This window comes from Nyctibius grandis, chromosome 5 (genome assembly GCF_013368605.1).
Source record: "Nyctibius grandis isolate bNycGra1 chromosome 5, bNycGra1.pri, whole genome shotgun sequence".
Taxonomy (NCBI): Eukaryota; Metazoa; Chordata; class Aves; order Nyctibiiformes; family Nyctibiidae; genus Nyctibius; species Nyctibius grandis.
Genome location: NC_090662.1, coordinates 45,418,978 through 45,444,525, shown reverse-complemented (window position 1 = coordinate 45,444,525; position 25,548 = coordinate 45,418,978). Strand labels below are relative to the sequence as shown.

The following is a 25,548-nucleotide window of genomic DNA, read 5'->3' as shown; positions in this document are numbered from 1 at the left end:
GCGTTTAAATCGCCCGCGGTGCCTCCGGCTACGCCCCCTCCTCTCCTGATTTGTTGCTGGGAACCTCCGGGTCCGCGGTGGGCGGGAAGCAGCTCGGGACTGTCATCTGCCATCTACAAAATACTGCCATCTACAGCACAACTATGTACAGTAGCTGTCAAGGGTAACTTGGCAGCAATCAAGATAACTCCTTATAGGATTTAAATGATTGAAATATGTCTTAAGTTGAGATGAAGACGATTCTAACTTTTAGCCACCTCATAAAGGGACTGCTTCCAAAACGAGTAGCTAATTCAAGCGTGTCGAAATACGCGAACAGATGCTTGTTAAGCAGATTTATTGTGTATATTTAAAAATAAATTTAAAAAATGCCAAAAAACCTGAATGCCACTCTGAACTGTAGTAGTGAATGAATGAAGTTATACTAAGATACAACATGTTGATCACTGGAAAGAAAATTCTGATGTTAAAACTGAATAGTAACTATAAAATGGTGGTAATCAGCTCAGGTTCACTAGAGAATCAGAAATCACTTTACCTACTTTTCCTTCTGTTGAAAAATAAAAGTTATACTTCTACCTAGTGTTTTAACTGGAAAAAAACCCATGAATTTATTTGCTCTGACACTAAACACTAATAATGATGATTAATGTGAGGAACAGATGCAACAAGAAACTCTTTAGAGATGCAGATTTCTCTTCTGTTGTCATGATGTGACAGCCTCCTCTACAGAACAGCGTGGAAAAATTGTAATGTTAATGAAAGAGCAGAGTTTCCTACCTGGCTTAAAATCTTTTAGTATAATATGAATTTCAAACTCAAATGGGAAAGTGTGGAAACCAGGAATGATAGTAATTTACTTTTAAGAAAAGCTACAGTGTGCTTTTGGTCTGCACCTGTGACAGTATTTGTCATGCAAAATAGTTCTTGTTCAGCGTCTGGATACTCTGAAAGGCTCTTGTAAGTGGCCGGACATTGGTCTGCTATAATCTTTTGTTCCTTTCATTATTTAGGGGTGTGACTATAATCTGCTATCGCCTTCATTATTCAGGGGTGTGGTAGTAGAATAACATAGTGATTGCCCCAGCTGCAGCAAAACCAAGGAGTTGAAAAAAAACCTGATCATCAGCTAGAGATCCATGTGCATCTGAATTTCATGGCAGGTCAACATGATTTTTTCTTTTGTAAGAGGAAATGTGATACCCATTGTAAAGCTGCTCATCAGGGAAGAAAAGATGAATATTCAACAAAATGTTTTGAAAGTTCAGAACCACTTTTGATCAGTTTAGAGCACTTTGTTTCTAAACTGGAATGCTGCTGCTCTTCAAGATATTCTTGAAAATGGGCAATTGCTGGTAGTTTTGTGGTGTTTCTTGTTATTTTAAAGCCAGTTGGATTTACAGAGGTGATCTCCAAGGACATTCTACCACTCTTAAATGTGCTTTTATATTGAAAGCTTCATTAAAAAATATGTAGGCTTTTAGTTGGCTGTGAGGTCTGTCTGAAGCCTTACCTTGCATTAGATATTGTACCCCGGGATTTTCTATGCTTTTCACATCTGGGAAAGAAGTAGTTGAAGAGACAAATGAGAATTCCAGGTCCGTCTGCCTGTCTAGTCATTCTGCTAATTTAAACATGGTAACCATAGAAAAAGGAGATTTCGCAACATTAATTTTAAGTGGCTTTCCTTGTCAATACTTGATCCAAAAGGCAGAACAAATAAGGGTACCTTACTGGGGGAGAATGAAGTTAAGCTCTGTGAATGTGAACTGTGCTGTGCAAGCTGAGAAAGAGTTCTGGCCCATGTCGATACGATTGATATCTGTTGTTATAAATAAGCATGAAAAGGCAAAATCAAACTTCATAGCCCAACTAGCTCATCTTTATCCTTTGTTTCTATGCCTATTTTTTTCTGCTAAACCTTCAATTTTGCTAGGATCAGAGTTCCCTTCATCAACCTTAAATGTTTCAGAGTCTTCATGGAGAATTAAAGAATTCTTCAGTGCTTGTTAAAATGTGATTTATTTACGAATTATGATTTTTAGTAAAACAACTAACAGAACCTTGAAGGTATCCAAAGAGACAGTTGTACTTTGCCTTTTTTTTTTTAATTGAACGCAACATGCCGTTCTCCAGTCCCAAAGTGGACAGGCTGCTTAGCATTTTAATTGGTTTTCAAGCTGAATTCAGCTTTAATGTTCAAGGCCAAAGACAGGGTTATGAAGGTTAATTATACTTATCAACATTTGGAAACAGTCAATTTTCATTGTATGTGAAGTGTTGGCACAGTGCTTTTCTCCTGGGTGGAAAGTGGCTTATTACTTGATGATGTAACAGGAGCGCTTGCATGCTTATCTTGGTTAGGTGGTTTTGATGGATAAGCTTCTCGGTTATTTTACAGTTTGGTGCTTATAAATGAAAAATCCAAGTGGCTATTCAGTTAAAATCTGGATTTTATGAAGCTAATAGCACTCCTGGAGTTCCCAGGTCTTAATTTCATATTCCCTGTGTGTTGCAGACAATCTGGATATGAAAAAGCTTAAGTTATGAATGTCACAGACTTTCTAGGAGTTATCATGGGAGTGTAAAGCATGCTGTTGCATTAAGAACTACTGGCTTACTGTATTTTTTCACGAGTTGCAATCATTAAGAGGAGAGGGCAGCTCATCCTTGTCTGAATTCTGTTGGGGGCATCAGACGAAGGAATGAAATCCTTTCTTATGGGAAAGATTATGTATGCCTAGGTGTTTTTGAGAACCAGGGGCTCTGCACACTTGTTGCTTTCATTGAAATGAGTTACATGTGCTTTTACTTGCCAATTTTGGAAAAAAAAAACAAAACCAAAAAAACGAAACCAACAAACCTTTATTCTGCTACATGTTCATTGTGAGACTTCTTGGAGAAATCTGAGTTTTTAAAAGGTAAAGCCTCTAGTTGTAAGTGCAGTGTACCTGATGAAGTTCACTGGTTTGTTTCTGTGACCACTGGTTTTGGATATTCAGTCTGGACACTCTGTTAATAATGGGTTGAAAATGCAGGACACGAGATTTCTCCAGTCACCCCTTTTAGCATGGCACGCAGTTGGAAACATGTAGTGCCAGTTACTCTTAACAGCTACTCCTGCAGGAAATCTAAATGGGTATATTCAGTTTCCCTCCTGACATCTCAGTGTAGTATGTGAAAATGAGCATCAGAGATGGGATGTGCCCCAGGAGGCGAACACTTGGCTGTGAGTAAGTTGGGACATACGTTTCTGTTCAGTTGTAGCTCTGAGACATAAGCTATTGCTGCCAAGCTCCCGTGAAGCACGGAAATTAATGTTTCATTCTTTTCCTAGATGCTAGACTTTGAAATACATGCATAAGCTGGCTTCAAGGGAATAAAATGTGTAACATGATACTTAGAGGTGTAGGTAACTGCTGTGGCAGAGATACAGGGTATTGAATTGCTTTATGCTAATATTATCTTGGTAGTTAAGCTGGTGTTATCTTGGTATTGTGTGTGATTTTAAATGTGCAAGTAAACTATAAAATGCTATTAAGCTGATAACTCTTGTCAGTTTTGGTGACAATATTAGTATGAGGTAATGCTGTGAAGGGAAAGATGTAGTTTTTCTCTTTTAAAAAATAAATACATTCTCTCTTGGAAGTATTCATTCTCTTATTTATTGTAAAAACACCAACTGAATTTGCTGGAGCTCACAAGTGTTCCATCCTTCCTTCCAGGCATTTGTGTCTCTTTTCTGTCTGTCCCTGGCCTCCCAAACTGTGCAGTGTCTCTTGCAACCTGCACCATGCCGTTCTGACTTCCCTTAGCAAGCTGAGTATTGAGGGGATGGACAGAGGATGGTGGGGAAGGAGGATTCAAAACTTTATATGGCACAGTCCTATGGGCTTGCACAGCTGAGAGGATAGCATTCACCTTAAATCACATGCCCAAGCTATCTGATGGCCCTGTTAACCCATTTTATGGGAAAGAGAATTCCCGGTACTTGAGTAGACAGGGTGGAAGGGCAGGAGGAGGTGTCTTGTCTGTTCAAGATTCGTTTGGCCCTGAGTGGAATAATTCTTTGTCCAAGATGCCATTTTTTTCTCTCTTTGTTTTCTTCTCTGAAACATAAGAATTTCCAAGGAAGTGTCAAGACTTTTTGTTTTCCTGGCTGTGCTGTATGAAGTGACCTTACAACCACTCCCTGGTTGTCAAGGAACAGAACCCTATTATTCCAACCATGACATGCACTTTCTTTTCTGCTTGAATGAATTCAGTATAGAATCATAGAGCGGTTTGGGTTGGAAGGGACCTTAAAGATCATCTAGTTCCAACCCCCCTGCCACAGGCAGGGACACCTTTCCTCTAGACCAGGTTGCTCAAAGCCTCATCCAACCTGGCCTTAAACACTGCCAGGGAGGGGGCAGCCACAGCTTCTCTGGGCAACCTGTTCCACTGTCTCACCACCCTCACAGTAAAAAATTTCTTCCTAATATCTAATCTAAATCTACCCTCTTTCAATTTAAAACCATTCCCCCTCGTCCTGTCACTACTTGCCCTTGTAAAAAGCCCCTCTCCCGCTTTCCTGTAGGCCCCCTTCAGATACTGGAAGGCTGCTATGAGGTCTCCCCGGAGCTTCTCCAGGCTGAAGAGCCCCAACTCTCTCAGCCTGTCTTCACAGGAGAGGTGCTCCAGCCCTCTGATCATCTTCGTGGCCCTCCTCTGGACTCGCTCCAACAGCTCCATGTCCTTCTTATGTTGGGGGCCCCAGAGCTGAACGCAGTACTCCAGGTGGGGTCTTGCGAGAGCGGAGTAAGGGGGCAGAATCACCTCCCTCGACCTGCTGGCCACGCTGCTTTTGATGCAGCCCAGGATGCGGTTGGCCTTCTGGGGTGCAAGCACGCACTGCCGGCTCATGTTAAGCTTCTCGTCAACCATCACCCCCAAGTCCTTCTCCTCAGGGCTGCTCTCAATCCGTTCTCCACTCAGCCTGTATTTGTGCTTGGGATTGCCCCAACCCACACTCAGGACCTTGCACTTGGTCTTGTTGAACTTCATGCGGTTTGCACAGGCCCAGCTCTCAAGCCTGTCAAGGTCCCTCTGGATGGCATCCCTTCCCTCCAGTGTGTCGACGACACTGAACAGCTTGATGTCATCGGCAAACTTGCTGAGGGCGCACTCAATCCCACTGTCCATGTCGACGACAAAGATGTTAAACAGGACCGGTCCCAATACCGACCCCTGAGGAACGCCACTCGTCACTGGTGTCCACTTGGACATTGAGCCATTGACCATAACTCTTTGAGTGCAACCATCCAGCCAATTCTTCATCCACCGAGTGGTCCATCTGTCAAGTCCATGTCTCTCCAATTTAGAGACAAGGATGTCGTGCGGGACAGTGTCAAATGCTTTTCACAAGTCCAGGTAGATGACATCAGTTGCTCTTCCCTTGTCCACCAGTGCTGTAACCCTGTCGTAGAAGGCCACCAAATTTGTCAGACATGATTTGCCCTTGGTGAAGCCATGGGCAAGTATGTTCTATACTAATAGGACAAGTATGTTCTATACTAATGTATAGAAGCAGAATGTTAAATGTACCCTGATAACGTGGGGTTCTTGCTACAGAGAATTTTGGTGTCTCCTCCCAGTACCGGAAGCAAAAAGCATTCTGCTCTTCAGAAATGGAATAGCTTTGGGAACACTGAGTTTAACTCCTGTGCTTGAGGGCTGGCTTTGAGCTGTGAAAGGCTTGGCTTCTATTTTCAGCTCTGGCAGAAATTATTTTTATGTAAGTTGCTTGTTTGTTGTTGCAGATAGTGTGAGCAGTTGCCTAACTTACATTAGACAGTGATATTGAGCTGATTTCTGAGGCTATGAATTGCAGGTAAGTTGTCACTTAATGATGCTCCTATCTCTTCCATTGCTGCTTGGTGTGGCAGGCTAGGTGCTTCTCATCACCCAAAGAAATGCCATGGGCGAGCATGTAATTTCTTGAATAGAAATGAGTGGGGAAACAAGAGGTCTAGTGCTAGGTCACTTGCTGAGTCTGCAATGCAACAATATTTTACAGTTCCTGTGGATCAGATTATATTGTTTAAGTGCTCTTGGTTCATCCTGTTAAACTAAAAGCTATATGAGATTCTTGCAACAGTTCCAAATCAGAAGTTGATCAGCAGTTAGTAGCTTCAGAAAGACAAGCGTGGACGTTTGGTGCTAAAAGCACTAGTCCTTGTTAAGCCTGTACAAAGGCTATTTGAAATATTTGTTCATGACTTAAAAAACCCTCACAGAACAACAATGGAAAAAACCTCCACAAAAAAAATCCACTTCCCTCCCCAGTATCCCCAAAAAACCTCCCAAACCAAAACCAAACAAACACAACCCCCCCTCCCCAAAAAACCTGTGAAGATCCTGAATTGCAAACATGTAGAATAGCACTGACACCTAAAAAAACCCAGCAGTTAGGTTCATCAGCTCATTTAAATTAGGCAAGCAGTAAAGTGAAAAAACTAAACTTGGCATAAACAATGGAAGTCTAAATTGGACTTTCTAAATCTTTTTAATAAACCATGATGTGTAAGCCAGATACTATCTCTGCCTGTTTGAACCTGCTGCTACTTTAAGTTAGAATTTCTAGGGTTTTTCCTATTGCAGTAGGCTTCTCTGACCTTTTGTTCTTAAATTCTCATACAGATATCCTGTATCTTGAAATTGTGGAAACTACCTTCTAGCACTAGCCAAAAGAAATCCAAATGAAGGCCATGTCTTATGTCATCAACTCTATTTTGATATCAAGAAGAGACACTGCTGCCAAGATAAGAAAACTAAATTCTACATGAGAATAAACATTAGGTTCCTGTTTGAAATATCCACCATGTTTAATCCTGCAGAAACTCCATTTCATAAAAACCTCTCAAACACAATGTAACAGTATTGCAGCTAAGCACAGCTCGACTGTGACTTGTTTGTCTGTGTTAAGTCTTCTTTCATGCTTTTAATCTTAGAATTTATATTGATTTTTCTATTGTATGTATCTCGGGTTAGAACAGAAATTAGAATCGTAGTTACTCTGTTAGCTGAGCCCCTGTGAAGTGTGTTCATGGTTCTTATTAGCAGGACCCAGAGAGGCAATCTCTGTTCTTTCTTTGGTGAAACGTAAGCCATTGGAGTATAGAAAAGTGGTTCTGTACTGGTAGGTCTTTGGGAGCTCTGAATGAGGAAAGCTGGTCTATTTTATTCACTTCACATTAATGCTATTCTTCAATAGTGCTTGCTAACGAAAAAACTGTATTACCACTGTTAGACCTTTGGAAGCCAGTAGTCTGGTGTTATTTCTAAATCAATGCAGTTAAATGGCATCACACTCAGAATTTGGATAATTATATTCTTCTTGAGCAGGTCTTAATGAGACACCTAAGTCATATTTTGAGGTTTTTTGCAGTGCGCAGAACCAAGCGCGCCCGCCCCGCCCCGCCCTGAAACTTAAGGTGTCCTTTCAACAGGTATGAAAATCTAAAAGAGCTGTTAAGGTGTACTTCACCTCTTTAAAATGAGTTAGCCATCCTTTTCAGTTCTGAGATAATACACAGTGCAAAGGAAAGATTAAAAACCTAGTAGAATTGCCACTTGGAAAATTGGTGCTTTGCAGTGACTCAATTTTGAAGGTATATTATTCCTTCAAATTTTTATGAATTTAGTTTTCTTTTTTGCTGTAGGTGTGCATTAGGATGATTCTCTTCCGTGTCAACTCTGTTTAGCTAACAGTAACTGTTTATATGGCTTTGAACTTGAGAACTCTTGTTGCGTTTGAATCAAATTGAACTGGATAGCATACAGATACATAACAAAAAAAAGTTTGTACTTGAGGGAGCTTGCAATCAAACACTTGACGGTTACTGGTTAAGAGATACAGTAAGAAAAGTAAAGATGGGGGTCTGCTTTGGTTAGTTATTGTAATTTCTGGGAAGGCTGTGGTGGAACCTCATGTGATACCAAAAAATCTGATACTGTAGGTCACTTGTAGTCACCTCCTTACACATTTCTGCTTCTTTGAAGGTGAGGGCGGGGTTGGGGATTTTTGGCAGTTGGTTTTTGAGTATGGTCTGTCCTGCATGTTCTGAGCTTTGACTTCTACAGCTGGGTGATTCAGAGGGTACGTATACCCATGAATATGTTATTAATTTGAATTTGCTTTAGTTGCTTTGGATCTGTGTCCATTGTCAAGGAACGTACTGAGAAAGGTTTGATCACTTTTGAGGAGGACAGTCATCCTATTCCTCCAGATGTCTGTAACTCCTGCAAAGATGAGGGAGAGACTGTAGCTGAGAAAAGGGGGTGGCTCTCCTTAAGCAGAGGATTATGTCGTCTTTTGGACACAGACTTGGAAAAATGTTTTGTCCATCCCCCGGCAATAGAGACTTTTTAAACATAAATGGTATTGTAACATAAGTAATACATGTTCTAATGCCTGAGATAGTTGCTTGGTGTTCATATTAAAATTGCAAATTGTTTGTAAACTCTTAGTAAGCAAAATGTTTTACAATGACTATCTGACCAGGTACATATTCTGAAATTGTGACAAGCTGGAATCCTGCTTGTATTTGCTTAAGTCAATTTAGAGAGAAGCAATGTAGGAAATCAGCTGCAATAGCTTTTGATGTGGCAATGAACTGTCTGCATGATGGTGCCTATCTGTCCAACCGAAGTCACTGCAGCTTCTGAGATACAGAAACTTTACTACAGTAGTTTAAGCTAACTTTTTACTTTATTTGCAGTAGGTAAAGAGCACTCATCCAGTCACGTGTAGTTCATCTGGCAGCTGGTAATTCGTTGATCTGGAATAGTATGATTACTTGCAATCTTTTATGTATAATCTCAGAATAGCTCTCTGAAACTTTATTCCTTATGAGGTCGATTGTAATTGTTGACCTGCACGTGAGATTTAAAATATTTCTGTGTCTATGATCGCATTATAATGAAGAAGTTTAGAGGGTTTCGTCGTTGAAGGTGGTATTCTGCATCATTTGGAGTATTAAAGTAGACTTTCAGCATCCCCTTATTGATGCTTTTTCAGCACGAGTGAGTTCTTATATGCTTATATGCTTTTCTTTTTCCCCTTTTTAATGCTTTGACTCTATATTTGACAGTAATGTCTGTCAAGGGGAAAAGAGAAAAATGTTCCTTTTAGGAAAAACAAGGTTGGATTTTGTTTTGGAAAGTTCCACTCAGAGGAAATTCAGCTCTATCTCATGTCTCAGGACAGCAACTGATTCCACTTTGGCATCAGAAACGGAAGGACTTGTTCTGCCACCTATCCATCTTGTCTGTGGAAACATCTCTGCTGACTTATCTTCCTTTTTCATTTGAGAAGAAGCTTTAACGACAACATTGCTTTTCCTTTTGCCTTGGCTTGACCCCCTTCGTTTCCTGCAGTAGTTTCCAGTCGGTGTTGGGCTAGTCTGTAGCTGTAGACACAGTCCATGCTTGCACAGCCTGTTATGGTTGGAATGGAGGTGGGTTAAGAGGTGGCCCTCAGCTTTTCTTTACCACTGCTATGCCAGACTTGCAAGCAGAAAGGCAGGTGCAGAGTCCCATGGCCTAGCTCTGTTTGAACGATCCGTGCTTTCAGAGTGTCTGTTTAAAATAATTTGCAATAGTGGGTGTCCCTCTGACAGAAGAGGGTTAGGGAGCACCTGTGTAGACAGGCCTGTGGGCAGGGCTGAAAGGCAGCAGCTGCAGTGGGGAGGGCAGACGCAAGGACCAGGTGTGGAGGACTAGTAATCTCTTAACCCCTTTCAGCTGTGTCTAGCAGAGCGTGTCACACTGCAACTGCCAACGTGAGAGATGAGAAACCACAGGGAGTACCAGCTGGCCTCTCATCACAGTGCAGAATAACATTTCTTACTCTGAGATATTAATAGGAGCATCTCAGCTTCTAATGCAAACATCTAGATGAACATGAGTTGACTAGACAGATGAGGAGGGGGTGTGAGGCTATTAGTATTACCTTTACAGTTGTGAAAGAAAACTTCTAACACTGTTAGAAGAAAGGCAGGATTCCTTGACTTAAAATGATTACATTTGTCATGTTGTTTTCTTAAACTTTTTTTTAGTTTGTTGTCTTTGGGCAGGAAAAACACAAGGCCCAAATAGCAAATGTGCCTTTGTGGCTAGGGTGGAGTTCTGAAATGAAAACAGTTTGCAATGTATCTAACCATTTAGTCTGACTGCATCTTTTTTTTTTTCCTTCAAAGTCTATTGTTGACCAATTTAACCTTGTTTAAATGATGCTAGTATTGATAGAAATATGGAATGCTAGTATGATGCTAGTATTGATAGAAATATTCCAGCCTCGCATGACTGGGATGTGGTCATGGATGGCTATGTCCTGTTCAGGAAAGACAGGCCACTAAGGAGAGGTGGTGGCGTTGCTCTTTATGTGAGTGAGCAGCTAGAATGTATTGAGTTCTGTCCAGGGGCGGATCAGGAGCGAGCTGAGAGTTTGTGGGTGCGAATTAAGGGGCAGGCTGGCAGGGGTGATACTGTTGTGGGTGTCTATTACAGGCCACTGGATCAGGATGAGGAGGGTGATGAGGCCTTCTACAGGCAGCTGAGAGCAGTCTCTCAATTACAGGGCCTGGTTGTCATGGGGGATTTCAACTACCCTGATATTTGCTGGGAGGCCTACTCAGCCAGCCATCCTCAGTCCAGGAGGTTCCTCCAGTGCATTGATGATAACTTTCTGATGCAAATGGCGGATGAGCCAACTAGGAGAGGAGCGCTGCTGAATCTTATCCTCACTAACAAGGAGGGTCTGGTTGAAGAGGTGAAGGTTGAGGGCAGCCTTGGTTGTAGTGACCATGAGATGGTAGAGTTCAGGATCTCACGTGGCAGGAACAGAATAGCTAGCAGAATCACAACCCTGGACTTCAGGAGGGCCAACTTTGGCCTTTTCAAGCAATTGCTAGGGGAGATCCCATGGGACAGGGTACTAGAAGGTAAGGGGGCCCAAGATGGTTGGTTAGCATTCAAGGACTGCTTCTTCCGAGCTCAAGATCAGAGCATCCCAGCAGGTAGGAAGTCAAGGAAGGGTACCAGGATGCGGCGGGCGGCAAGGAAGGCACAGACTCTGAGATCGAGGATGCAAGGGCCTGAAGCCGAAACGCCTAAGGCTTTTTATTGTTATGCTACTACTCTATTTAACTGCTACAATGCAGGAGACAGACTAGGCAGTTCAAGATAACATCAACATTCACACGCTAAGCACTCATCACTCATCCTGGGAAGAGCCCACAGTGTCCTGGGCTCAAAACACCAACAATCATTCCTGTTTTCAGCTCTGTGTTCAGAACTGACCTTCAACACATGTTTACTTGTTACATGCCTCAAAAAGCCCTGTGAACTGGTCTCGGCTCCTTTATCTTAGAAGCAAGCAAAAACTATTCTCAGTGCAGTGTTCCCAAGCAAATCTTATGCTCCCCAAGTAAAGCACAGCTGTTTGCAGACTGAGGGTCTTCCACACCAGGAGACCTGCATGGTTAAACAGGGAACTGCTGGGCAAACTCAAGTGGAAGAAGAGGGTGTACAGATCATGGAAGGAGGGGCTGGCCACTTGGGAGGAATATAAGTCTGTTGTCAGAGGATGTAGGGAGGCAACTAGGAAAGCTAAGGCCTCCTTGGAATTAAACCTTGCAAGAGAGGTCAAGGACAACAGAAAGGGCTTCTTCAAATACATTGCAGGTAAAGCCAACACTAGAGGCAGTGTAGGCCCACTGATGAATGAGGTGGGGGCCCTGGAGAGAGAGGATAAAAAGAAGGCGGAGTTACTGAATGCCTTCTTTGCCTCTGTCTATACTGCTGGAGGCTGTCCTGAGGAGCCCCGGACCCCTGAGGCCCCAGAAGAAGTCAGGATAGAGGAGGAATCTGTCTTGGTAGATGAGGGCTGGGTCAGGGACCAATTAAGCAACCTGGATGTCCATAAATCCATGGGCCCTGATGGGATGCACCCGCGGGTGCTGAGGGAGCTGGCGGAAGTCATTGCTAGGCCACTCTCCATCATCTTTGCTAAGTTGTGGGCAACAGGAGAGGTGCCTGAGGACTGGAGGAAAGCAAATGTCACTCCAGTCTTCAAAAAGGGCAAGAAGGAGGACCCGGGTAACTATAGACCGGTCAGCCTCACCTCCATCCCCGGAAAGGTGATGGAACAACTTGTCCTTGGTGCTGTCTCTAGGCACATCAAGGATAGGGGGATCATTAGGGGCACTCAGCATGGCTTCACCAAGGGAAAGTCATGCTTAACCAACTTGATAGCCTTTTATGAGGACGTAACCCAGTGGATAGATGATGGTAAAGCTGTGGATGTGGTCTATCTCGATTTCAGTAAAGCGTTTGACACGGTCTCCCACAGCATCCTCACAGCTAAACTGAGGAAGTGTGGTCTGGATGATTGGGTAGTGAGGTGGATTGTGAACTGGCTGAAGGAAAGAAGCCAGAGAGTGGTGGTCAATGGGACAGAGTCCAGTTGGAGGTCTGTGTCTAGCGGAGTCCCTCAAGGGTCGGTACTGGGACCAGTTCTATTCAATATATTCATTAATGACTTGGATGAGGGATTAGAGTGCACTGTCAGCAAGTTCGCTGATGACACAAAACTGGGAGGAATGGCTGACGCACCGGAAGGCTGCGCAGCCATTCAGAGGGACCTGGACAGGCTGGAGAGTTGGACGGGGAGAAATTTAATGAACTATAACAAGGGCAAGTGTAGAGTCCTGCATCTGGGCAAGAACAACCCCATGGACCAGTACAAGTTTGGGACAGACCTGTTGGAGAGCAGCGTAGGGGAAAGGGACCTGGGGGTCCTAGTGGACAGCAGGATGACCATGAGCCAGCAGTGTGCCCTTGTGGCCAAGAAGGCCAATGGCATCCTGGGGTGGATTAGAAGGGGTGTGGTCAGCAGGTCAAGAGAGGTTCTCCTCCCCCTCTACTCTGCCCTGGTGAGGCCGCATCTGGAGTATTGTGTCCAGTTCTGGGCCCCTCAGTTCAAGAAGGACAGGGAACTGCTAGAGAGAGTCCAGCGCAGAGCCACGAAGATGATTAAGGGAGTGGAACATCTCCCTTATGAGGAGAGGCTGAGGGAGCTGGGTCTCTTTAGCTTAGAGAAGAGGAGACTGAGGGGTGACCTCATTAATGTTTATAATTATGTAAAGGGCAAGTGTCATGAGGATGGAGCCAGGCTCTTCTCAGTGACATCCCTTGACAGGACAAGGGGCAATGGGTGCAAGCTGGAACACAGGAGGTTCCGCATAAATATGAGGAAAAACTTCTTTATGGTGAGGGTGACCGAACACTGGAACAGGCTGCCCAGAGAGGTTGTGGAGTCTCCTTCTCTGGAGACATTCAAAACCCGCCGGACGCGTTCCTGTGTGATATGGTCTAGGCAATCCTGCTCCGGCAGGGGGATTGGACTAGATGATGTTTCGAGGTCCCTTCCAATCCCTAACATTCTGTGATTCTGTGATTTTGTGAAATATATCTGCTCTATCTTCTGTAATGTTGGTTTGGCATCCGCTTTTTTATTTTGCTGGTTGGTACTGCAGCATCTTGAAATGTCAAAATAAAATGCTAGATTTGGCTATGTAAGGTTTGATTGAATCTTCTTTTCCCACATCATCATGACAAAGGAAGACAAATCTTTTGAATATTTTATGAAGCTTCATAGGTACTCTCTGGTTCAAGCTTAATAAATGCAAAGAATTTAATGATTTAATTCCTCTCTTGTTTTTATCCTCAAAAGTTAGACTGAGCCCTAGATAAAACTGTCCTGTAGAGGCAAAGTAGATAATGGTCTAGGTGACCAGACACCCTTATGTGTAGACACCATTTTTAGTATTGAGACCTACAGCTCCTTTGGATTGGGGGAGCAGTCTTGCAAAATATGCATCATGAAGACTGGGACAGGTTGAGGAGCTTTGAAGTGCATTTTAATGATGAAACGGCTCCAAAACACTTGGGACTTGAGCTATGAGAGGATGCAGGGTTTTAGTACCTGGAGGTGACTCTTACCACGTCTTCTGTACTCCTTCATCTTTATCAGGACAAGTTTACCTATGGGACATCTGTTTAAGGTAGTAATTTATTAAAGTTGCAGTGGCTGTTTGAAAGTTTTCTGTTCTTTTCTTGGCATTCACTACCATCTATCACTCTCAAAAAATAACTGAGGTATCTGAACTATGCTTCTGCTTTCCAAGTTTTTTCTAGATGAGAGATGTTTTCAAGTCTTGTTAAGCACTTCAACTTTCCTGTTTTTTTTTGTTTTTCCCCTTTCTGAAAACACCACTACAGAAACAGCGGAAACAGCTGCACATGAACTGTTTATTCAGGAAATGAGAAGGCAGGTGATGAAACTTGGGGTGGAAGGAGGCATTTCATAAGGGTGTATTTGGTGGCTGATAGCATTATGTGATCACAGTATACTTGGGGGAACATATATGAGGCAGTTGTTGAGTCTGGTGTGGTTATAGCTGTAGCAGACTCCTGAGCATTCAAACATTGCAGTTCAGAGTTAATGTAACCACGCAGTTAGACATCTGCGAATTCCCCTGTATTATTACTTGTTTTGTCAAGCTCTCCTATTTGGCCTGACTTCACAGCAGAAGGAATTGAACGTAGAGATTTACTCGGCTCTCAGATTTCTCCTCTAGAATTGCAGAATAAAACCTCTTCCTAGTTCTGCCAAGTTCTTGTTAGTGTGTGTTAAGATGCTTAGTTTGAAAGTTGAGAAAAATTTGTGATTTCTTTGTTTACCATATCTTTTGCTGAGTCTTTTGACCCTGTTGATCCCAATCCATTTTTACCAGTAACTCAGCTTCAGTTTCTGCCTTCTTGGAACTGGTCTCAACAAACACGGGGTCTTTGGCATGCAGTGATATTGTGTCACATGCAAGAAGCTGGTCCGATCTGTAGCTTGTTAATGAAGTGTAGTTGGTGTGTGGACTCGTGAACTGAGAGAGACAATCTGTGGCCTTGTACTACAACCAGGGAGCTGTACTCCGTGGGTGCACTGGCTTCACAGACCCTTGAAAGTAAGACACGTACCTTTGTTACCTTCTGTGCTATTGCTATTTCCTTACTGCATGAAGCAAAGTGAAAGTGCCTTCACCCTGTCATATGACTGCTGAGTACCAGATTGTGCGACAGCCTTGGTTTGATCACCCTAGTTAAATTTAGGATGTATATTTCCTTTAATATCTTAAAACTGATCCTGTCCCCATTAGCTCTTAATTTTTATGGAACTTGTTGTCCCTTATTTTTTTTTTTTAGCACTTAGATACCTTTCTCAAGAGTATTACCCTAAACTTCCTTATGGACCTTACTGAACTGAATGCACTGATAACCACACCTGAGAACTGCTTATCTAGGGGTCACCTGGTGATCCTGACAGGCAGCAAGTTGAACATGAGCCAGCAATGTGCCCTTGCCACAAAGGTGGTGAATGTTATCCTTGGATGTATTAGACAAAACATTGCCAGAAGGCTGAGGGTGGTGATCCTTCCCTCTGCTCACCAGCACTGGTGAGTCCACACCTTGAGTGCTGGGTCCAGTTCTGGGCTCCACAGTACAGAGAGACATAGACATAATGGAGAGAATCCAGTGAAGGGCCGCAAAGATGATCAAGGGGCAGGATAATCTCTTATACAAGGAAAGGCTGAGAGAGTTGGGGCTGTTCAGCCTGGAGAAGAGAAGTCTTGGGGGGGATCTCATCAAAGAGTATAAATACCTGAAGGGAAGGTGTAAAGGTGACAGAGACAGGCTCTTTCCAGTGGTGTCCAGTGACAGGACAAGAGGCAATGGGCACAAAGTGAAAAACAGGAGGTTCCCTCTGAACATCACGAAACACTTTTTTACTGTGAGGGTGACCGAACACTGGCACAGGTTGCCCAGGGAGGTTGAGGGGTCTTCATCCTTGGAGATATTCAAAAGCTGCATAGACCCTCTCCTGCAAAAGAGGGGTTGGACCAGGTGACCTCCAGAGGTCCCTTCCTACCTCAGCCATTCTGTGATTCCCTGTGGAACAGTATTTCTCTGGTACTGTTGTGACTCTGCTTTCCAGCAAGGACCTAGGTGAAATTTTACCCTTCTTGATGCCAATGTAAACAACTAGGTTTCCTTTCTCCCAGTGTGTCTCATCCATGCTTGTTGCCACATTGATCTTTGAAGTCAAGTATATTACGCCTGTGTCATCTCAAAGAAACTTACAATATGCTCTTATCTGATACCCATTTTGGGCAACTTAAGTGCATTAACTTATTTTAGAGCCTTAAGGAAAGAAGGCAGGTATCTAGCAGAGCTTAGCAGCTCAGTTTTGGAGGTCAGAGCCCTGGAGAACGCTTCCCCTTTGGAAAGGCCAGGCCAGCGTGCAGTAGCCACCGAGTGCACTCGGTGCATCCTGTTAGTTGCCTATGAGGTATGATGCTGGAGTGTAAGAGGGTACTCTGATACTGTATCAGATCACAAAACAGTATCACAGTGCAAATGCCATATCTAATGACCATAGGTGATAGTACTTAGGGAGAAAAGTAAAACCTGCCTATATAATACAGTATGCAGGTGTTTAAGTAACTTGGTCCATTGATTAAACAGAAAACATATTAGATTCAGGAGTCATCTCTACTGCTTTCACTTTGTGGCTGCACCTTGGCTGAAACTCAGGAACTCGTGGAGGGGGCAGTGAGGATACAGCAGGTAGAGTAGCAAGCATCTCAGCCATGAGATCAGGCAAAGACTTCCGATGAAATTCTCTGAATTTAGTGAAGCGTTTGAAGGGAAGCTAATCTTATGTGGGAGAAGAGGAAAAAGAGGAGTCCTTTTGTGAACTGAATTATGGTTTTGATGTTAGAAACATACCTCCAATAGGGTATTACTGCCGTGGAGTCAAGCTTAAACTCTCTAATATGCCTGGGACAAGTTACGTATTTGGTGAGGAGCCTTACTTACGCTGGAGGAAAAAATGTCTTGTCTTTCCTAATAACCCCTTTATTCAGTTAAATGAACATATCCCTACAATAAACCCTCATATAATCTGGTTAACATATGGAATTTAAAAGTCAATACAGAGCACTGCCAAATCCCCTGTTTGTGAAAGTGTGAATAAAGGCTTACTGCCACAGAGGCTTCTGACATGGCCAAGGCATCTGCCTTCTGCTGCTTTTGCTCTGTGACCTGTGCAATAATACCTCAGAGAATATCATGTAACATTATCGAATCATAGAATCGTTTAGGTTGGAAAAGACCTTTAAGATCAATGAGTCTGACCGTAAACCTACTGCCAAGCCCACCACTAAACCATGTCCCTAAGTGTTGCATCTACACTTTTAAATACCTCCAGGGATGGTGACTCCACCGCTTCCCTGGGCAGCCTGTTTCAATGCTTGACAACCCTTTCTGTGAAGAAATTTTTCCTGATATCCAATCTAAACCTCCCCTGGCACAACTTGAGGCTGTTTCCTCTTGTCCTATCCCTTGTTACTTGGGAGAAGAGACCAACACCCACCCTGCTACAACCTCCTTTTAGGTAGCTGTAGACAGCAATAAGGTCTCCCCTGAGCTTCCTTTTCTCCAGGCTAAACTACCCCAGTTCCCTCAGCTGCTCCTCATAAGACTTGTGCTCTAGACCCTTCACCAGCTTCACCAGTCCTTCTTTGGACTCTCTCCAGCACCTCAATGTTGTTCTTGTAGTGAGGGGCCCAAAACTGAACACAGTATTTGAGGTGTGGCCTCAGCAGTGCTGAGTACAGAGGGACGATCACTTCCTTAGTCTTTCTGATACAAGCCAGGATGCTGTTGGCCTTCTAGGCCACCTGGGCACACTGCTGGCTTATATTCAGCTGGCTGTCTACCAACACCCCCAGGTCCTTTTCCACCAGGCAGCTTTCCAGCCACTCTTCCCCAAGCCTGCAGCATTGCGTGGTGGTGTTGTGACCCAAGTGCAGGACCTGAGGCATACTCTTAGAGCTTTTGAGATTTTATTTTTTTTAAAGGGTGGGACTTAGGAGGAGGTAGGAAGTCACATAAGACATTTGAGTATGCATATATATAGATAGATAAAATCCTGTTCACACAGAGTAGTAGCTTTCATTGATGCATGCTGTCCTCTGCTTCTATCAGAGACCCAAGCAGAATTTTCCTATTCTTAAGGTGCAGCTGACTGAAAACCAGACTTATGAAAAACTACCAATGGCTGAAGCAACTATTAAAATAAATGAAGATGAAATACAGATGTTAACATGACAGGTTGTGGATCATGTGATAAGTGGGATGCATTTCCCTTCTGCTTTAAATATATGCTTTTGAGCTGATCACCTTAGATCCTATTCACAGTTGGAGAGAAATAGCTTATTTTATAGCAAGATTTGTCCGATTGGTACAGCTGCTTTAAAATGAGCAATACCTTTCTAAGTGCCTGTTTGTATCCGTTGTCTATAAAAGAAACATAGGTGATGAGCTGGGGTGCCATCATATAATTATTTTCAGATAATTTCAGTTTTCATGTGTCCTTGTGAACATTGAAGTTCTTAAGAGTTGTGATTGTGAAGTAGGAACATCTGTTAATTAAAGCCCCAAACCAACCAACCAGGCAGCCAACCAAATTGCAAGAGCTTGTGCAGGTGGAGAGAGCAGTAAAGGCATGTCATAAATGTGCCCCCAAAGCTAAAAAGATGGTGATTTAAATTTGGGATTGTGTCTTCAAATCTAATCTAGCTGAAGTAGAAAAGAGCTCACTTAACTTGTGGAAGCACACCTCATAATAACCTGGCTGCATTTACAAATAAATAAATAAATTCCCCTTCCCTACATTGATCGGAAAGCTGTTCCAAAGCCTTGGGGCTTGGATGGTTGGAAGCATTCTGTAATTTTCAAGATAAATCTGTTCTCCAAGCTCATACTTATTTGGCTTTTTGGCAATATCCTTTTGCTGAGAGATCCCTTTTCCCTCCTTGATATTCATTTTGGCATATTTCAGAAGCAATATTGTTCGCTTTCAGCCTTCATTTTGCCAAGAAAGATAAGCCAAAAGCTGGCTGTCTACTCAAGCTGAACAACGTGGGGGAAGGTAGTGCTTAACCATTTCTGCACCTGCTTTGCTCTGCATGTCTGTTCAAACATGAGCAGGCAGAATTTTCACCCTTCCTCTCCCAGATAGTTTCTCTGCAGTCTTTGGGACCCTGCTAGATTATGAGTTTCCTAGGGACCATGGGCGACCATGAATGCAAAGTATTAGACGTTAAGGTACCTCTCAAATAATGCTAATCTTGAGACAGATGAGGAAAGACGTAGTGGCTGTGGTCACGTGGACAAACGGAGGAGCAGAATACACCAGGAGCGTTGACAATAAAAATCAAGAGTTTAAAAAATGTCTGTTTAAAAATAGAGGTGGGTTTAAAACTGTTTTGGGGTGAATGTTCCTGTGTCAGGAAAAATCTGTTTATTTGGATAACTAAGTATGGTTGCAAGTTTGTGTAACTAAAAAAGCTGACTGACTGCTTTAAATACCAGTGTATGCAACTGTTCACGGTGCCACTCATTTTTCATCCTGTTTGAGAGTTTAGTGTTTCCATAAACTGAATATGTGTGCAGCCTGGTGTTGCTGAATTGCCTGCTAATAATGCAACCTTAAATGGGTGTGGGGAGAGAGATGGCAAGATGCAGTCTCCAAGAGACATTGCCCAATTCTGCATCCCCGTGCTGGTGTGTGGAAGGTGCGTGTTGCTGTGCCTGCCGCCCGGGAACAGAGCTTCTGGGGTGAATTCCTCTTTCTGTGGTAATGCCATCTTTCATTTTATTAATGCAAATTAATCACTTGTAGTCATCTCCCTTCAGATGTCTGCTGTTCCTAATTTACATGAAAACATCTAGCCATACGCTTCCTAGTTACATGCCACCTCAGTAATTACTCAGGTACTTGAGTAAGGTCCGCGTCAGTTCTTTGAACTGAGTTATAGGGAACTATAAACTTTGCAGTTTCTTTAGCATGCAGTCTCTTTGTTAAACTTTTTATTAATGCTTCCTTTTGTGTTTTAGTGGCGTATGTTACGGTAACTTGCTATAGTGTGTTAATACTGTATGTTCTTCCTAAGGGATTTTTAATTCTAGTGTGCTTTACGTAATGTAACAACAAAAAATATGATAATAAAAACATTGAAAGCAGTTGAACAAATGGTTGTTCTTTATAGCGAGATTTATTTTCATGAGTGTGTATTTCCTGAGGCAGGCTTGAACTGCAACATCTTGTATATTCTCCTGGTCCTCTCCTTGCCCTTCCCCTGTCCTCCTGCACCCAGGGTGCTCCTCAAGCTCCCTGAAGGGGCTGCGATGCCTCCTCCCACCTCACCCCCTCACCCCTCTGTTCTCAGTTGATCTGCTTCTGCTAAAGCTTGACCTGAAGCCATAGCCTGATGTATACCCTAAACACAATGTGCTAACACCGTCGCTTAAAAAACCGTCACCATCTCCATGTTACCCCTGCTCTTGCACAAGAGTTGGTTTAGCAATCTGGTTTGTAATTTAGCTGCTTCCTGCCCCTTCACCCACCCAAGACAAAAAGAAGGAAATAAAAAATCCTTGGGCTAATTCCTGATCAAACACTTGCTCTGGCTGGAGGGAAGGGCAGTGTGAGCATGGCTTCGTGGAGGGTGAGACCGCGTGGTGTTCTACCTGCGGGACACTGGCTTCTGCTGTTTTGAATAAGCCAGTTTACAGCCTTCTCAGCTGCTTGTATCTTTTGCTGATGGGGGCCTTGGACAGAGAAGCAGAGCAATGGGCTGTAGATGGGCATCTCTGTAGGCATCACATTTACATCTGCTTTCCTCCTGAAACCCACTAAGTGAATGAATGGTTGAGGGCATGTTTTTTCCACTGAGTTTTGCTTGATTCCAGACCGTTTTCTTGTCTTATTGGTGACTTCAAATGTGGTATGAATACTAAGGTTTATTGTAGCTTTTATTCTATTGCAAAAAAAGTAAATAGGCAATGTCTCGAGAACAAGGCAGTTCTGGCTGTGTGTGGTGACCACCAGCTGAGCACCTGTTCTGCCACGCAGGGTGCTACTTTGCACAAATGATTTAATTTCTCTGTCTCTGTTTCACAAACCAAAACGTGGCTGTTTCTGGGGTTGTGCTGGGAAGCCCAAAACTCGGACTGCTCCAGAATAGGTTTTATGTACCCAAATAGCTTGTGTGCACGTGCCTGCAGGGCGGGAGTGGTGTGCTGCTGGGGTCTCTGGAACAAGGGGAAATACAGAGCAAAACCTGTGGGTTTCTTTCTTTCTTTCTTTCTTTCTTTCTTTCTTTCTTTCTTTCTTTCTTTCTTTCTTTTCTTGTGTTCTTCTAGCATAGCTCTTCCATATTTGATTCAAGAGTGGTTAAAAGTAAACACTTGCCTCTGTGAGTAGCTTTTGTTTTGGCTGTTTTATTTGAAACTATCCTCTCCCTTCCTTCTTAAAGGTTGATTTTTATGGGTAATGTGCATGTTTTGCAAGGAACTGTAATATATGCAGTTTACAATAAGATACTATTTACCATCTTAAAAAAGTAAGAGGAGAGAGTGTAGCTGTTTAATGGATTTCAGCCATTGGTAGTGAATTTCTATATTTTTCTTTCCCCCTCCAGGATCTCGAGTAGCAGGATGGAAGAACTGTGATGGAGAGACAGATAGCACACCCTTTCAGCATGGAGACCATTCCGGTTGACGGGGAGCCTGATAGAAATTCAGTGAGTAACTTAAATGTGACTTCATGTAATCAGATTAACGTGAAGATGCTTTTGAAGGGAAAGGATTAAATGACTTTGAATCTGTTCTAGATTGGTTTGAATTGAAACTTTTCTGGTGAATGCATTTCAAATATCATGTAGTATCATCCATCATTTGTTAGATTCTCATGGCAAGCGGGCTGGATGTCAAGAAAGATCTGGTTCTCGGATTTGGTTCTTGGTGTCTCTGAGTCCCGAAAGAAAAAGGAATCCCTCTCAGTCTTACTAATTGGCGCTTTACTAGTTAGTGACTGTGGACAAAAGAAAAAATAATGTATTTCTTGGTGGAATGAGGAGCAGAAAAGGCAGGAGGTGTGATAATTATATGCTGTCAGAGTCATTTCAGGTGTAGGAGTTGATAATCTGTGTTGATTATAAAATTTCTGAAGTAGTGAAAATACCAGCTCTTTCTAAGCACAATTTAAAAACAGGAAAGGCTAGTGCGTACTGTGACACTTAATCCTCATCCTAATGTTGAAATTATTTAAGAATTTAATTTTTCCACAAGCTGTGTTATGTGGAAGCACTCTAATAGCTGAAGCAGGAAATGTTTTTTAGTTTCCAAAGCTGCTTTCAGATACAAAGCACTGCCTCCCAAACGCAAAATAGGGTATCTTTTCTGTGACTGAGGTTAAGCTGAAGTTTAACGCCTCATTAGTGACAAACTTTGTTTATGATGATTCAACTACTACATAGAGCTATTCATTTGATTAAGTGTTTTGTTACTGTTTTTATCTTAAGTGATGAATTTGGAGACAAGCTATTTTGCAGTGCATTAAGAAAATCCTTGGCTTTTTTCTCTAATAAACAAATTCATTGATTTGTTGCAGGGTCAATGCATTTATATCCCAAGCTCAACATAGTATGAGTATCATCTGTCAGCTGTGCAATAGGATATTTACAAAAAAAAAAAAATCCTGTCAATTGAGTTGCTGTGCTCCTTGTTTCCTAAAATTCCAGTTTCAAAAAACTTTAACTTGAAATGTGCTAGTTTTCTTTTTGTGACATGCCTTCACAATAGCATGAATTTAAGAAGGTATCTTGAAGTGAGGCTCTGTATGTTTTACCAGGTCTGCTTCAGAAGAATGCTAATTGAAAGGATAAATTTGTCTTTCATCCTATGTGCTTAATCACCTGAAGTGTCATCTCGGAATAGTTTTTTTTTTAACTGATGGTATACTGTGATTGGCTACTCTAAGCATTTCTTACCAAAATATCATTTAGTGGGGTAATTGTCTATCTTAATCGGAGTTACAATGTGAAGTTTTGTGTATTGCGCTACAGCTGTTAAAAACATTTTTGAAAGTTTATCTGTGAGTCTAATATACTTGGTCTCGTGTACACCATAGTAAAAAATTGAAACTGAGATATTAATAAAAAGCATGTATTTTGAGAGAGATTGGACCCAGTAATTTTGAAGACCTTGAGTGTATGCAGATCCTGACACTTCCCAGAATTTTAATTTTTTTAGTGGGTCATGTTTGAGATTTTTCAGTATTCCAGACTTCTGGCTGCAGTCTGATTTTCTTTTTTTTTTTTTTTTTTTTAATTCCATTTGTCTGATTGTCTGATTAAAATTCATTAAATACATGAGTTGCAAACATGCATGAAGAATACTGATCAACATTTTGCTACATGGTTTAAGTCCTTTGGGGAGTTTCTAGGAGGTACCTGAAAAAGCCTTTTTTGGAGGTGTAGCTTTCTAATGTGTTTTCTGGCTTGTGGGTAAAAGATAAACAGAGGAGGAGATCACAGAACTTAATATTGTGGGCTTTTCTTTCCAGGATCAGTCTAGGGAGAAAAGTCTTACATGGAATGCTTTTCTTGTCCAATAATTAGGTTGATATATACTGTATATGAACACAAATGTCGTGACAGCTGAGCAAACTATTTTTGTAGTCTGGCACCATTAAAGCAATGCAAAATACTAAACACTTTGGTTTGAGTTCTTGTTTAAGAACAGTTTTTGCCTATTTTTCTATAAAATATTAATTTAAACAAGCCTCGCTGGCCCAGAACTTAGAACATTACATGGGAATGTTTGGTGTAAACCATTCTTCTTCTAAATTATTTTTTTTAGAAAACTTTTCTAGTCAACTCTAATTTTTACCAAAACATGTATTTTATAAATACATTGCCTTTGATATAACTAGTACAGTCAGTCCTTGCTATTTAAATACATCAGCAGAAATAAAAGTACCTTTTTTCCTTGAAGCATAGCATAGATGTCCTTTTTACTGATCAGCTTCGCAGGTTGGGTTAGTGGTCCTGAATTTAAACGTAACAGGATTAATCCGAGTGGTTTACACATGCTAGAGACTGCCTTCAGGAAAAGCCTGTCTTCAGCAGGGTGAAAACTCTAACTTGACTTTAAAAATGTGCCTTTAAACTCTATTAAGAATTTAGCTGTAGGTTTAGATTGTAAATCTAATAAGTATTTTTAAAAAACTTACCTTTCGTAGTGTGAGATTCAGACATGCTAGCATGACATCTGTTTTTGCTTTTACCCTAATATTCAACAGGAAAAGGATTTTGTTTTCTAGAACAAGTTGACAGATATAATTTTAGGTTTATTAGCAGTTGTTATAAGCTTTATTTCTGAGAAGTGGGTGTCTAAAAATAGTACTTTTCTGAAGCATGGAGCTGCTTTCGTATGAAAACAGAATTACGGCTGCTGTCTCATGTTATGGTTTATATTGCTGGTTTTATTGCTTAGTCTTAATCTAAAACTTTACTGGGAGGAGGGCTAGGATTTGTATGTTTTGGTAGCAACATTTTTAACTAAATGTACCTTGACAGAAGCTAAATCAATCACATAGTGTTGAGAACCTTCCTTGTCAAAGGTCTTTTTCTGTAATCAAAGTCATCAATTAAATAAATGTGAAAATAAGGGTAGGCTGTGGCTCTGTAAATAAGTGTATGTTTCTCTTAATTTTGTATATTTGGAATAAAAATTGTGGGAGGTGATGGACAGGAGTGTCCTGAGGGCATTTGTTTCAGAGAAGATATCCAAGTAGTAAAACTGTCATGTTTTGCTCCCTTAGGGGTTTGAATCCCTGATCTTCAGTGACATGAATTGCAAATGATAGCGGTGCAATAGGCTGTTGGAAAATTAAGAGGTCCTTTTGGCCAAAATAATCTCATTTCAGTATTTTAACACGTTGCATCAATATTTAGAAATGTACATTCTGCAGGTTTTAGGTAAATGCACGGGCCCCAATAGTCCTAATGAAGAGGCTGACCAGCAACGGAGGCAGTTTGGTGTGTAAACAGAATGTCTGTTGCAGAAGATCAGGAACAGAGTTAGACAGGCTTGTGTTTCAGCCTCTGGCGTAGGAGCTGTTTGTACCAGTTCATAGGATTAACCATGCAGTGCTAAAATATTTACATAAAAAGCCCCTGCATCGTCTCAGGTGGCGGGTTGCCCTGCTCTGCGGTGTCATGTTTTATCTTGGTGAAGGCTGCTTGAGAGGCAGGCAGCGAGACAGGACCTGCTGTGGTGCTTTTTCACTCTCTCTCTTCAACATGTAAGTATGCACTGCGAGTGAACATGATGTCTGAGTCTCGGAAGCCTCTGATCCCATGTATCTGTTAACAACCTATTTTTCCAGTTCCCTTCTCTTGCTTTCCAACTTTTAGTGTGCAATAAAGCAGACCAGTGCTGAACAGTGGTGTTCCCAGTCCCTCAGTCGGTCGCTGGATCTCTGTACTGTTACTGCAGACTCCTTTATCTTGCACTCTTGTCAGTCACTGTTCTCTT

The 25,548-nt window shown here is 42.1% G+C and overlaps 1 protein-coding gene across 3 annotated transcripts in view; it reads left to right on the top strand.

Moving 5' to 3' along the window:
- OSBPL8 (oxysterol binding protein like 8) overlaps window positions 1-25,548 on the top strand; it is a 106,247-nt gene that overhangs the window by 20,510 nt on the left and 60,189 nt on the right. For all 3 annotated transcript variants that reach the window (XM_068401414.1, XM_068401413.1, XM_068401412.1), the window contains exon 2: window positions 21,648-21,749. Coding sequence is in view for 2 of the 3 variants with exons in the window: in XM_068401413.1 (XP_068257514.1) it covers window positions 21,678-21,749 (72 nt within the window). In the remaining variant the exon portion in view is untranslated. The remainder of the gene's footprint in view (window positions 1-21,647; window positions 21,750-25,548) is intronic.